This window comes from Phasianus colchicus, chromosome 1 (assembly GCF_987193195.1).
Source record: "Phasianus colchicus chromosome 1, bPhaCol1.hap1.1, whole genome shotgun sequence".
NCBI lineage: Eukaryota > Metazoa > Chordata > Aves > Galliformes > Phasianidae > Phasianus > Phasianus colchicus.
This window is the reverse complement of record NC_143436.1, coordinates 57,001,555-57,013,670: the sequence shown is the minus strand read 5'-3', so window position 1 is coordinate 57,013,670 and position 12,116 is coordinate 57,001,555. Positions and strand designations below refer to the sequence as shown.

Below are 12,116 nucleotides of genomic sequence, written 5' to 3'. Positions count from 1 at the left end.
TGGCAGGGAACATTTCATATTTACATACCCATACACCTTCCAAAATTTCTTCCAAAAACCATGTTGAAAAGCGGATGGTTGGCGAATAATTTGCAAAGAGCAAAGTAGCTGTATGTCAAAGCAAGATCTTCACAATACCTTGCCTGCTACAACTGCTCTGCAGACCAAGGGAGAAGATGAAAATAGAGTTCAGGGCCCAGAAATCCAAAACATTTAGGTGCTGGCCTGCCAAAGCAGCTCTGAGGATCTGGCCTTTGGTCACCCTCAGACTGCTCAATAAGAAGTATCAAGGAGGGTCTATCCAACATTGCTGAGCTCAATAAGAAGTATCAAGGAGGGTCTATCCAACATTGCTGAGCCTTTGGATATGATTTCTGGCTCTGAAGTTCTAAAATCCTGTGGCTCAAAACAAAGCCACTGCAAGAGTGCTAAAAGAAAAAAATATGCAGAAATAGCTATAAAGAGCTGAGTAACAATGCCTCACTTACAAAAGTGTATGAACGACTTCCACTATTGTCCATGCTGACAGACACATAGTCCTCAACAAGCTGAGAAACTGTGTTCTCACTTTGCTGACTTATCAAATGGCACTGTGCCTGGTGTTCCACCATGGTGAATCCAAACATGCTGAAGCACTACAGAGACCAAACCACAGAAGTGCAAATCAAATTGAGCTGTACTGCAGTGTGCTATGTCAACAGTAAGTTAGAATTTTCTAGTGACGTGCAAGTCAAATACTGCAAGATACTTGTTGCCCAGGGAAGTGGTGGAGTTCTCATCGCTGGAAGTATATGTGTACGTGGCACTAAGGGACGTGGTTTAGTGATGGGACTCAGTAGGTCAGGCTGGTGGTTGGACTTGATGACTCTGTGGAGTGCTAATGGCACTAGTCTGCAAAAGTAGCGCTTCACTTCTTCACTCAATCTGTTTCACACAGCCTTCTCTTTCATGTGTGAGCTGTTACAGAGCTCCACTGGCATTGTCAAGGAATCGTACTCACTGGCCAGGCACTAAAAGCATGCAAATAACACTGGGAGAATTCCTGCTCTGAGCACTAAATAAATTACTCATACATTTATTGCTATCAGGAAAAAAGAGTGGGGAAAAAAAAAAAAAAAAAAAAAAAGGAGAACAGTTCAGACACATGTTTAATAGGAATAGTTTTCCCTCATTACCAGCCTGTCTTTTTAGGATGTATTGATGTTGGTAAAAAAAATTATGTTATCAAACTGCACTTTAGGATCCCTCACACAAAATGAAAGACAGGATTCTCAGCAAGGGGCCACCTTCAAATTCACTATGAATATCTTTCCAGAATATGAGAACAAAACAAAACACTGTAGGACCAGATGTTTGTACACCACAGAAAAAAAAAACACAAGTCACTAAAAATAATACCAGAGAGAGTAATAAGCTTAAGGGCAAAAGTGCAAAAAGAAAAAAAAAAAACAAAAAATCTGTGCATAGTGACAAGAAATGTCTTTCAAGCAATCAATTTAATTTGAATTGAATGAGAGGTAAAGATCACAGCCCACAATCTGAGAAGTTCTGTGGCCTCACAAAGAACCAAAGAAATGCTTGCCATCCAGAGACAAGGATTCTCAAGGCTTTTTGTCCTGGCTCAATTAAATACTGCTGCTACTGCAAAGGTATATTCTGTGTGAAATCAAATGAGGGCAGAATTGTTAAAAAGAAACAAGAAGGGCAATACAAATAATAGGTTATGGGAGCAGAGCAAACAAAATTTAAAAAAAAATTAAAACAAAAGGATTGAAAAATTGAATATCACCTACCACTAGGACTGATTTTCCACCATATATTTGACTGCATAGAGAGAATCACTGTGTCAGGTGCTATAGGACTATATGGCCCATTAAAATTATCTTGGATGACTAAAAATCTGCTTTGAAAAGCACAGTGAGATAGGAGAAACCAGGAATTAATGGGCACATTAACAGGTGCCACCAGGAAAGGCAGTACTGTTGTCTCATGATCTTATTTATGTTCATGAGTCACTGCTGTCAAGAACAATCCATTACTATACAAGGATTATTGTTTAAATCAGAAACTTAGCTTATTTGTAAGACTGAGGTCACTTGTAAAATATAATCAAACATAAGTTGTCAAGAGTGAATGTCAAGGAAACTCTGCTAACATTAATCTAAGTTTAGGATGACCATGGATTGGAAAAAAAAAAAAAGACTTGGAATACAAGTAGTATACAAGAAGCGAGAGAGAGTTAAAAGGTAACAGACAGTTTTAAGATAACAAACAGAAGTAAAGGACAATGGCAACAGCAACAAGTTGCTGTAACACGGATGCACACCATGCGAGCAGAGAATTACAGATTTGCTTGACAGAATTCATGATACAAGTCAGATACCTAAAAATATTTTTAAATTGTAGAGAGGAAAAAATACTAAAAAAAAAAAGGAAAGTATTTTACAGCCTTGGCCACAAGTACTCACGTTCAGCAATTTGCTGCACAGGAAAACCCAGATAGAAGCTGAATTCCACCATGGACAAGTTTCTTAACTGTTCACTGACTTCTGATCCATTTAGAAAACCATATCTATCTCGAATGGCAAAAATGATGCTCACAGGGCCCTGACGAAATGCAGCCCCAGGCCTACTCAGAGTTATATTCAGTATCTGAAAAGACAAGATTGGAATAGCGTTAGCAAAATCAAATCACTGGCATTTCTATCCTTTACTTGATAGATCTTTTTCCTAATATGAGGGGGAGTATTTTACATCAAAGCAGATGGAAAATGCTAGATGAATATCAAAGTGCATGGGACAGACAGGAAGACAACATGACAAAGGCAAATCATGAAAATAGATGTTCTCTCGGTCAAAACCTATTGCACCATGCATAACCAGACCCCTAAACTATTAGAAATTTCATTTTGCCATCTATACATGAAGCAATTATGTCAATATAAACAAGCCTATTCCAACGAGTAATAAACCATTTAAAAAGAAAAATTGCTAAGTTGATAGTCCAAGAAACTGTCTTCATTCTATCCAGTTATATTGCTTCTCTCAGTTGGACAGCACTGAGTATATTGCTATGCACTTGATCTATATGTACTAGGTAGTATTTTATATGCTATAAAGTTTATGTAATATCTTCTGCTATGACTTTATGATACCACAGACACACATTTATGGTGCACATAGTACAATATTATTTATTTACTTGTTTATTTATTTATATTAATTTGGGAACTACAGCAAAACTAGGATAAGCTTAAGAAATCACAGAGAAGAGGGATTTGATCTCTTAAGCTGAATTATTGACTTTCCAGGAGGTTTTAAACTCTGTCATGTAATTCAGTATCCAATGTATACTCAATACATTTCACATATGAATTTCCAGTAGTAGCTGCCATTGACAACATACAACACTACAAGTATTTCTATAGCTCAGAAGTAACTAGAATGTTTGATCCCATAATGATACAATGCATACAAATTCTGTATTTCCTAATAGGATCTCCTGAGTTGCAATGAGACCTGAAAACTGTCTTCCAACAAAAACATACTGACTGCACTCAATTCTGTAATAACAAAAACCATGAGAATGAGGTTGATAAGGGTTAGGGCAGACTTCTGTGAAAGGCTTATGTGACCAGCATAAGCCTGTTTATCATAGAATGGCTTAGGTTGGAGGTAACCTTGAACACTATGTAGTTCCAAATCACGTGCTGTGGACAAGGCTGCTACTCACCAGCACAGGCTGCCCAGGGCCCCATCCAACCTGGCCTTGAACATCTCCAGGGATGGGACACCCACAGCTTCACTGGGCAGCCTCTGCCAGTGCCTCACCACCCTCTGTGTAAAGAATTTCTTCCTAACATCTAACTTAAATCTCCACTCTTTCAGTTTAAACTCTTGTTCTATCACTATCAGACCATGTAAAAAGTTGGTCCCCCTCCCCCTTATAAACAGCCCTCTGAGCATCCTCATGGCCCTTCTCTGGATCCACTCCAGCAGCTCCATTTCCTTCTTGTGCTGGGGGCTCCGAGCCTGCATGTAGCACTACAGGTGGGGCTTCACAAGGGCAAAGCAGAGGGGGATAATCCCCTCCCATCCCCTGCTGCCATCCCTCTTTTGATCTAGCCCAGGATGCAGTTGGCCTTCTGGACTGCAAGTGTACACTGATGGCTCATGTCCAGCTTTTCATCGATCAGGACCCCCAAGCCCTTCTCCGCAGGGCTGTTCACATTCCTGTTATTTTCATTAACTCTTATTGATATAAATCATCATCTATTTGGATCACCCTTTCAAGAAGTCTGAAATCAGTTATATGTGCCAGACCAATTTGCAGAGAAAAGCTCTGACTTTCTGATGAAGCCTCACAGATCTAGATAAGAAGGGGGAGCCTGTGGACATCTACTGGCTGAGTTAAGCACAGGACAACCAAAGAGAAAAAGGGACAGATACAAAACATACTTATCTTTTTACCTGCACAGTGAAGTTGTAGAACTCCTGGTGTTGTTTGCTCACCTCCATGAATGCCATTGTTAGTCCTTTCTCAATGCGCTGACTGAAGTTGCAGAACCCAATATCCATGTTTCGAGGCACAAACTGAAGCACTGAAGGTAAAGACACATTATTTCTACAGCCAAGTACTTCCATGAGTGCAAACAAAATGAGCAAGAGAATCCTCATTCCATAGGGCTATCACTTTTTTATGGAATTCAGGACATATTCTATGAAAACCTGGATAAAAATACACATTTTGTACTGGTGCAAGAAATTTTCAGCTCATAAGAATCTGTTACAGCAGTAATTAGATTATTCAAAGATACTGCTGACAAAATACTTACTGTTTCCTCCTGCATGCTGAAAGACCTTTGCTACATACAAACTGGCTAATTTCACAAGACTTGAGTGCTGAATCAGCCACACTGAAATCCTTTGTATTCAACAGTTCAATTAAAATCTTAAGGAAAGTAACAATACATTTCTTTTTAGACTGAAATCTAATAGTTAGCATGTCTAAATCACACTGGATCCATTAATATAAGTTAGTAACAGCCTAACTTTCAAAATACCTAACTAGCAACCATTCTTATAAATCGATAAACATATACCTTAACATCTTTGACAGAAGAATGAGAACAGGAGAGAAAGAGAAATGTGAGCAGGCACACAGATCTCTGTCTATCTGCACATCTATCTGCACATTTCCTGATGTATTCTTACCCAAAGAAATGCTATCATCAGGTTACAGACCCTAATAGCACTTTACACAAAGGTCACGATGAGGAAATGTAGCTATTGTCCATTTGTTTAACCATGCTAAGTTGTGGAAGAAGACATCCCATTCATACAATTTGTGTCTTAAGTTACAGATACTAACAGAGCAGAAAGAGTACGTGAAACATACCTGAATAAAAGCACCTGTGTTTGACATTCATGTACTCTCTGCCCATATACTCAATCCCCATCACTTTCTTATCACTCAATCAATTAGGCTGCTGTTTTTGTTATGGAAATACTGCCTGAAGAAGATTTTAAATGACACTACTGACTCTCAAAAACCATTACATGGTTAATATGTTACTTTAGATCATTAGTATTCATGGACTTGACATATACTGCTGCCATACAACATCCATGTAAAGCTGAATACTATACGAGCCATCCTCTTGCTCACTAATTCTCACCATGAGAATTACAGAAAATATAATTTAAGGTAAAAATAACTCCAAACATGAGTCAAGCATTACAGAGTAGCTGCATTGTGATCTTATGAGCAAATGAAAACATTTTTCTCCTCTCGCCTTTGCAAAATGCTGTGTAGATCAGGGTATCAACAGGAAAGGGGGCACTGAAAACAGACTCACTTTTCAACATAAGAATACTGCTAACGCTTAAAGCAATACAAAGAATGCAAACAACTTTCACTCTCTTCAGCAGTGAGCTATCAACTGAAATATGAAGCGAGGTAAAGAGAATATGCATTTTGCAATGTGCCAAGCTTTCCTGAAAAAAATCATGAAATGACAGGCTTAATTGTTAATTAAAATTTACGACAGATGCTACGAGTATTTTAATAACAAATAAATGCTCACAGCAGTGGAACACAATTTTCACTTGAGCTTGCTTACTTAATCACAAGACTCTCCACAAGTGAAGAGGTGTGAATCAGTATGAAGCTACACCTTCTCTGCTCTGTGTCAGGAAGAACTCACCCGTCTGAACGTGGAATCTGTTATCCGGCACAGTGAAAGAAGGATGCAGGGAGAGGATCAGCGGGGCCTCACCACGGAGAAGACTGCTGTTCACAAGCACATTTATGACAGCTATTGCCGTGTAAACAAAAGGGCCTGATGTCACCAAGAAAGCAAACTTTGGGGAAATTTTATACACCTACCGAAAGAAAAAGAAATTAAAAAAAAAAAAAATTCATCAAGAAATTTGGCAGCAACATTTTAGACATACACAGTCCCAGGCATTTCTAAGCTTAGGCCTCTGTAGGTAGGAAAATGCAATCTTTATTTTATAAAGAGCAGGAGCACACAGGGCTTGCAGCCTCTCCTCCCGTGCAAGGCATGCACCCTGCACCAGGCACATAGCTGCAATCTGCTCAGCACAGCACATCTATCTCAGCTCTTCTCCATTTACTGTTGCACACAAGCACTGCAACCTCGTCTGCATTCCCCAGGAGTGTATGAGAGTTCCCATACAAATTGCTGTCTACTTACTGAACCATTTGCACAGCTTTCACATTTCAGATCCATGTTGCATAGCAAATGTGTTCTATAATATTCACATGTGATGTGTGAGAAGCAAAATACACATAACCTGTGTTTTATGGATATATTTTCCCCACACATGTATTCTGGAGAACATCTCTCGCTACAGTTACAATTACAATTTTCCTCTTCCATTTCATTGCGTGACTTTGAGACTTCTCAAAAGCCCTGAGGAGCATTAGACATCATGTAAAAGAAATGAAATTGAAAGCTAAATATGAGCCTAGGCAAATGTTTCTATGCAGATGCTTTTATTATGTTATTATTTTGTCACCTAAGTAAAAACAAACTGAAAGCTTTTATTTATTCAAACAAATTGCAATGCCTTCTCTCCCTATGGGAATTTCACTCAGTATCAAGGACACCTATTTTTCCCATTTCCCAGCATTTTTTTTTCCTATTTCTGTTATTTTGCTCCCCTTCCCCTCCCAGCCCTTTGCTTTATTTGCTCAAGGCAGTCACACAAAGTATTTTGGTCTATCGAACATGATGGCCTCGCAAATAAATAATCTAAACCAGAGACATGAAGGGTGTGATAAACGTGCACTTCTTAGATGAAGGGATGCTGGCATCTGGCAGGCTTTGAGCTGGTGAAGGGGTTTTTCAGACAGTCCAACTTCAAGATGCACCTTATGAAAAAGCACGCTGCTACTTAATTGTAACTCACAGCTCTGTGATGGGATTTCTGCAACACTGTAACACAATGGTAATTGCAGCCCTCTCCTGCCCTCTAGAAACATGATGCATTCCAAAGGGCTAACACTCACCAAAAGCAGCTACCTAAGTAACAGAATAAAAGCCTGTATCTTGCTCATTATTCTTTCCTTCTTCTTAGTCCGCAAATATATGCAGCGTCCTGCTTTTATAAATGGATTTAGGCCCACAGAACACAAATTTGTTTGATATGAGTAATATGCACAGCTCTTCTCGGTTTCTCTTATCTGAAATTTTAGCCTTTTATCTCAGGACGAAATGACCTCTGCAGCTTCAGTCTGTCAAATAGAAAACAGCTGTTCTAACAGGTAGGACATACAAAGAGAAAGTTGTCCATTACCTGCAAAAGAGATTGCTTAAAAGAAAAAAAAAAAAAAAAAAAAGAGGAGTTAGAATTACAAATCTTACTAACAATTTGCTGGTGATTTTCTGAAGCCATATATGCTGAGGAAGTGTGGCTTAGAAAAGCCAGCATATTGTAATAGGCTAAAGTTAGGTACTGGAGACAAGAAAGCAAGCTCAGCTGTCTGCACCTCTGACCTGTTCCAGTGTGCCACAGATGCAGTGAAAGCAGCTTATACTAGGAACTCCCCTGAAATTTTTCAATGACATTTTTACCTGAACACATATTTTTCTCCTGCACTTTACTAGAGCAAAAGAGCAAAAGTAATGTCACAATAATGGAAATTTAAAAGAACTTTTTAAACTTTCATTTTCAGGTAGATGGATCAGAACCAGTGTAGGTCAAATTAATAACTATTTCTGCTGGAGGTATTTCAGGGTTGTCTTAAGCTCAATCTCATCAACTTAATTCAGATGCCAGAAGTAATATAGCCACGTTAGCATGATGATGTCTACAAGGTAATTCACAGAGAAGTTTGGAAAGTTATGCAGGATATATGAGAACAACTCACGACCCTTGATTCATGAATGAAAACAGTTCCTTCTGGCACAGCTCTAATGATTCACAGAATCACAGAACCACAGAATGGCCAGGGTTGGAAGGGACCTCAAGGATCATGAACCTCCAACCCCCTGCCACACGCAGGACCACCACCCTCCACATTTAATACTAGACCAGGCTGCCCAGGGCCCCATCCAATCTGGCCTTGAATACCTCTAGGGACGGGGCAGCCACAACCTCTCTGGGCAGCCTGTTCCAGCACCTCACCACTCTCATAGTAAATGGTGATGATGTTTGAGCAGCAAGACTTTCTGTCCCTGCAGGTAAAGGTGAACACACAGGCCATAAATGCCATCATGGTACCAGACATCATTTTGGAGTCTCCCAAATTTAAGATGGGCCTATGTGAAAGTGATCAAGAATAACCATCAACACTGGTGAGGCCACTCAGTCAATCTCTTAGTGTGCATGTGTGCATCATTAAAATTAAAAGGGTAGCAAATCAGACCTTACATAGCCTATGGGTTCTGCTTGGTTTTGAAACAGAACCATACGCTAATGGAAATTTGAGAAAGCAGTGGCATGGAAGTGGGAGAAGAGTAATGATTTACTGCTATATAGGATGACTCCAGAAATGTTCTTGTCACATTCTTGCCCTGAATTGTTTGTTCAGTTGGCTCATGTTGCTACTTTTCACAAACTCATCTACCCATCCATCCATGCATCCATCCATCCCCTCTCTTGGAGGTTTTATCTCTGCCAAGACAGCGAGATGCTACCAAACATGCTAACTAAGCTACAGTTTTAGAGTGCTATCTATTAAAGCAAGCAAACACAAATTCTAACACTAAATAACCACGAAGTTTCTTTTTACCTTAACACCTCTAAACTCAACATGCACTCCTGAGCCATTCCCACAGCAAAAGCAGAAACTTTCAGCATGAGCCAATGCACCACATCAAGCTCAGCCATCTCTTCCCCAAAGCCAGACAGCTAATACAACCCTGCCGTTTCCTAGATACAATCTATCTTACTCAAAGGTACTCTGACAAATAGAGAATGCTTCTGACATGGCAAGTTTTTAGGTCCCAGCTTACCATAGTTTCTGGGGAAAACATAATTGCATGCTTAACACTATCTCTTACGATTTTCCATAATCATTTACTATAGATTACTGTCAGCTAAACTGCTTGATTAGATGCACCTTTGGTACAATCCAACCCATGCCTACACCCCACAGTATTATGCTGTGTAAACATCTGGTAGAAGGCATAAAAAATCCATTTCCTCACCAACACCTTATTAAGCATTCTGTAACCAGTCTGCAGGGAGCATTTAACTTCCTAAAGATGAGCTACAAAGGCTCACAGGTCTTAAAAATGAAAGAGATTCTGCTCCTGCACACATTAGGAACCAGAGGCAACAATTGTCCCACTATTTTCACACACCTAAATGATAACAGCCATGGTTTCAGCAATGTTGAGCAGCAATGAATGTGACAGAAGCCAGTGCAAGCCCACAAGGTGGCACCTTTGAAGAAAGTATTTCACTGCCAGACAATGAACTCATTTCCTTACTTGCAAAGCAGAGGTTTGCAAATTTTGGATTACAGAAACCTGGCCCAAAATCCCAGATAAATGTAGCAACAAAGTCACTGAGGTATACATTACACTGCATGATAAAATTTCCTAGCACAAATGAGGCTGGCAAAAAGCTTTCTTCTGTCTGTATGAACTTAATGGTACCTGGGGTGCTTCCAGCAAGTCACTGCCAACACTGTTTTTCTTCTCGTATCCCCATGCAACAAAGCTATGTTGACTGAACGCTGCATCTTACTCAAGTGCCAGAAAGCTTACATTAGAGAAAGCCGAAAAAAATTGCTCTTGTTCAAACCACAGGGTTTTTTCCTTCTGCAGATGCTATGCACTGAAATCAATTGGAAGGAAAGAACTTTCAAATTTTAGGTTACTTTCGCTTTCCTGTAAGGAATTTTGGTAGGAAAAAAAACTGGAAGAAGATTATTCATGAGACAGGACTTAAACCTGCTTCTCTTTTTTTTTTTTTTGTCCCACCCATCAAATTTAGCAGCTCAGAGAGTTTGAAACAATAATCAGAGGCCAAAGTTTCAACTGAAAAAGTTGGAAAAGAACGATTTTCCTTTCAGTGTTAAACTTGGATTGCATTTAAAGTGAGTAGCATTTATAACAATGTTGCCATGGATTTTATTTTTAAAGCACACATTACTAGCAAGTTAAATTTAACAAGACTGTCTCCTGATTTACTGGGCATTACATCACAGCAAGGGAACAACATCTGTGAGCTGTAACAGGAGACACAGTTAAAAAGCAGCTTAAAGAAGTGCACTGCTTTACCGTAACTTGCAAATGCACACTCACTTCCTGGGTACTTTTGACTAACAAAAATCACGCCTGCTTTATTAATTAAGTTTAGCAATATGGGAGAATTCTGTTTAAAATTCTGCACTGCATCACCATAAAACATGCTGATGTTATAGACAGCTCTTTATTTAAAATAACAGTTTTGTTAGTATTCCACTGCTAGAGGTGAAGGCATTTGCCGGTGATTATATTTAGTGCAGAAACACTTACACCCAAGGCATCACTAAAAGAACACATAGCAGCATTTGAGCATAAAATCAGCATATATGATTCCACAGAGATGATTTCTCCTTCTGATAAAAAAAGAATCTGTTAAGAATGAAACTGGACTAACCGCATTAATTATAAAAGCGTTGCCAGTAAGCAGCCCTAGAGCCAAAATGATCTATTGAGAGCTCTGCAAGACAACAGTGGGCATGAAATGAAATGATTTAAAGTGGAAAGAAGATATCTAATGTTTGCTCCACTCAACCTTGAGATATTTAGCAACACACTTCATCTGATTCACGCTATTATCAAGACACTTCCATACTGTTGAGGCATGTAAGGTTACTGAATATCAGTGTTGTTGGTCACCTTGAACTACTGACTTCTACTTCACTAGTTTTCAAAATGTAAAGGTGCATTTCAGAACGCGGAAGAAAAATATGTTATTTACAAAGAAAAAAAAACAAAAAACCAACAAGCAACCTTAGAAGCTTATGAGGAGGTATTGCTAAAAGGACCAAATGAAACAGAAATCTGCAGTGGCAGCTCACAGCAGCTGAACTTTGGGAGAAACTCACAACACACTCATCCTGAGTGAGCACTTATCCTGAGAGGCGTGTTCACAAACAACAGACAGGAGCTGTTTAGTTACTGAGTGCTGTGGTTGTAGCAGGAGCTGTCTAAAACCCATTTCCCCATGCAGACCAGCAGGCAGAAGTTAAAGGCACCACTAACTCAGCCTTCTGAGCACAGAGATCAACGTTCAAACGGCTTCCTGAGGGAACCACATAGAACCAGGTACTGCCTTGGTGCTGGGCTACTGCAGCTAGACCAACACATAAATGACATGCTGCAATTGAAGCTGAACCTGCACCTCAACCTGTAACTTCATTAAAACATTCAATTTCATCCCCTGTACTGAAGTATGTGACAAAGGTGCCCCTAAACCACCTCTGTAATTGTTTTTGACAGAGGGGGCTTGAGGAAGAGGGGTGAAGAGTCCAAAATCTCACCTCAGTAGGCACTCACTTCAAGGTTAGGGAACAACACTGAAATACTGCTCAAAGACAATTCCTTGAATAGCAATGGAGACGAAGAATTCAAAACAAAAAACAGAGAGCA

The 12,116-nt window shown here is 39.5% G+C and overlaps 1 protein-coding gene across 3 annotated transcripts in view; it reads right to left on the bottom strand.

The window, feature by feature from the left end:
• KIAA1549 (KIAA1549 ortholog) overlaps nt 1-12,116 on the bottom strand; it is a 136,569-nt gene that overhangs the window by 57,037 nt on the left and 67,416 nt on the right. For all 3 annotated transcript variants that reach the window (XM_031589772.2, XM_090144031.1, XM_090144037.1), the window contains exons 4-6: nt 6,207-6,384; nt 4,471-4,601; nt 2,469-2,652 (exon numbers count right to left, since the gene is read on the bottom strand). In XM_031589772.2, coding sequence (XP_031445632.2) covers nt 2,469-2,652; nt 4,471-4,601; nt 6,207-6,384 — 493 coding nt within the window. The remainder of the gene's footprint in view (nt 1-2,468; nt 2,653-4,470; nt 4,602-6,206; nt 6,385-12,116) is intronic.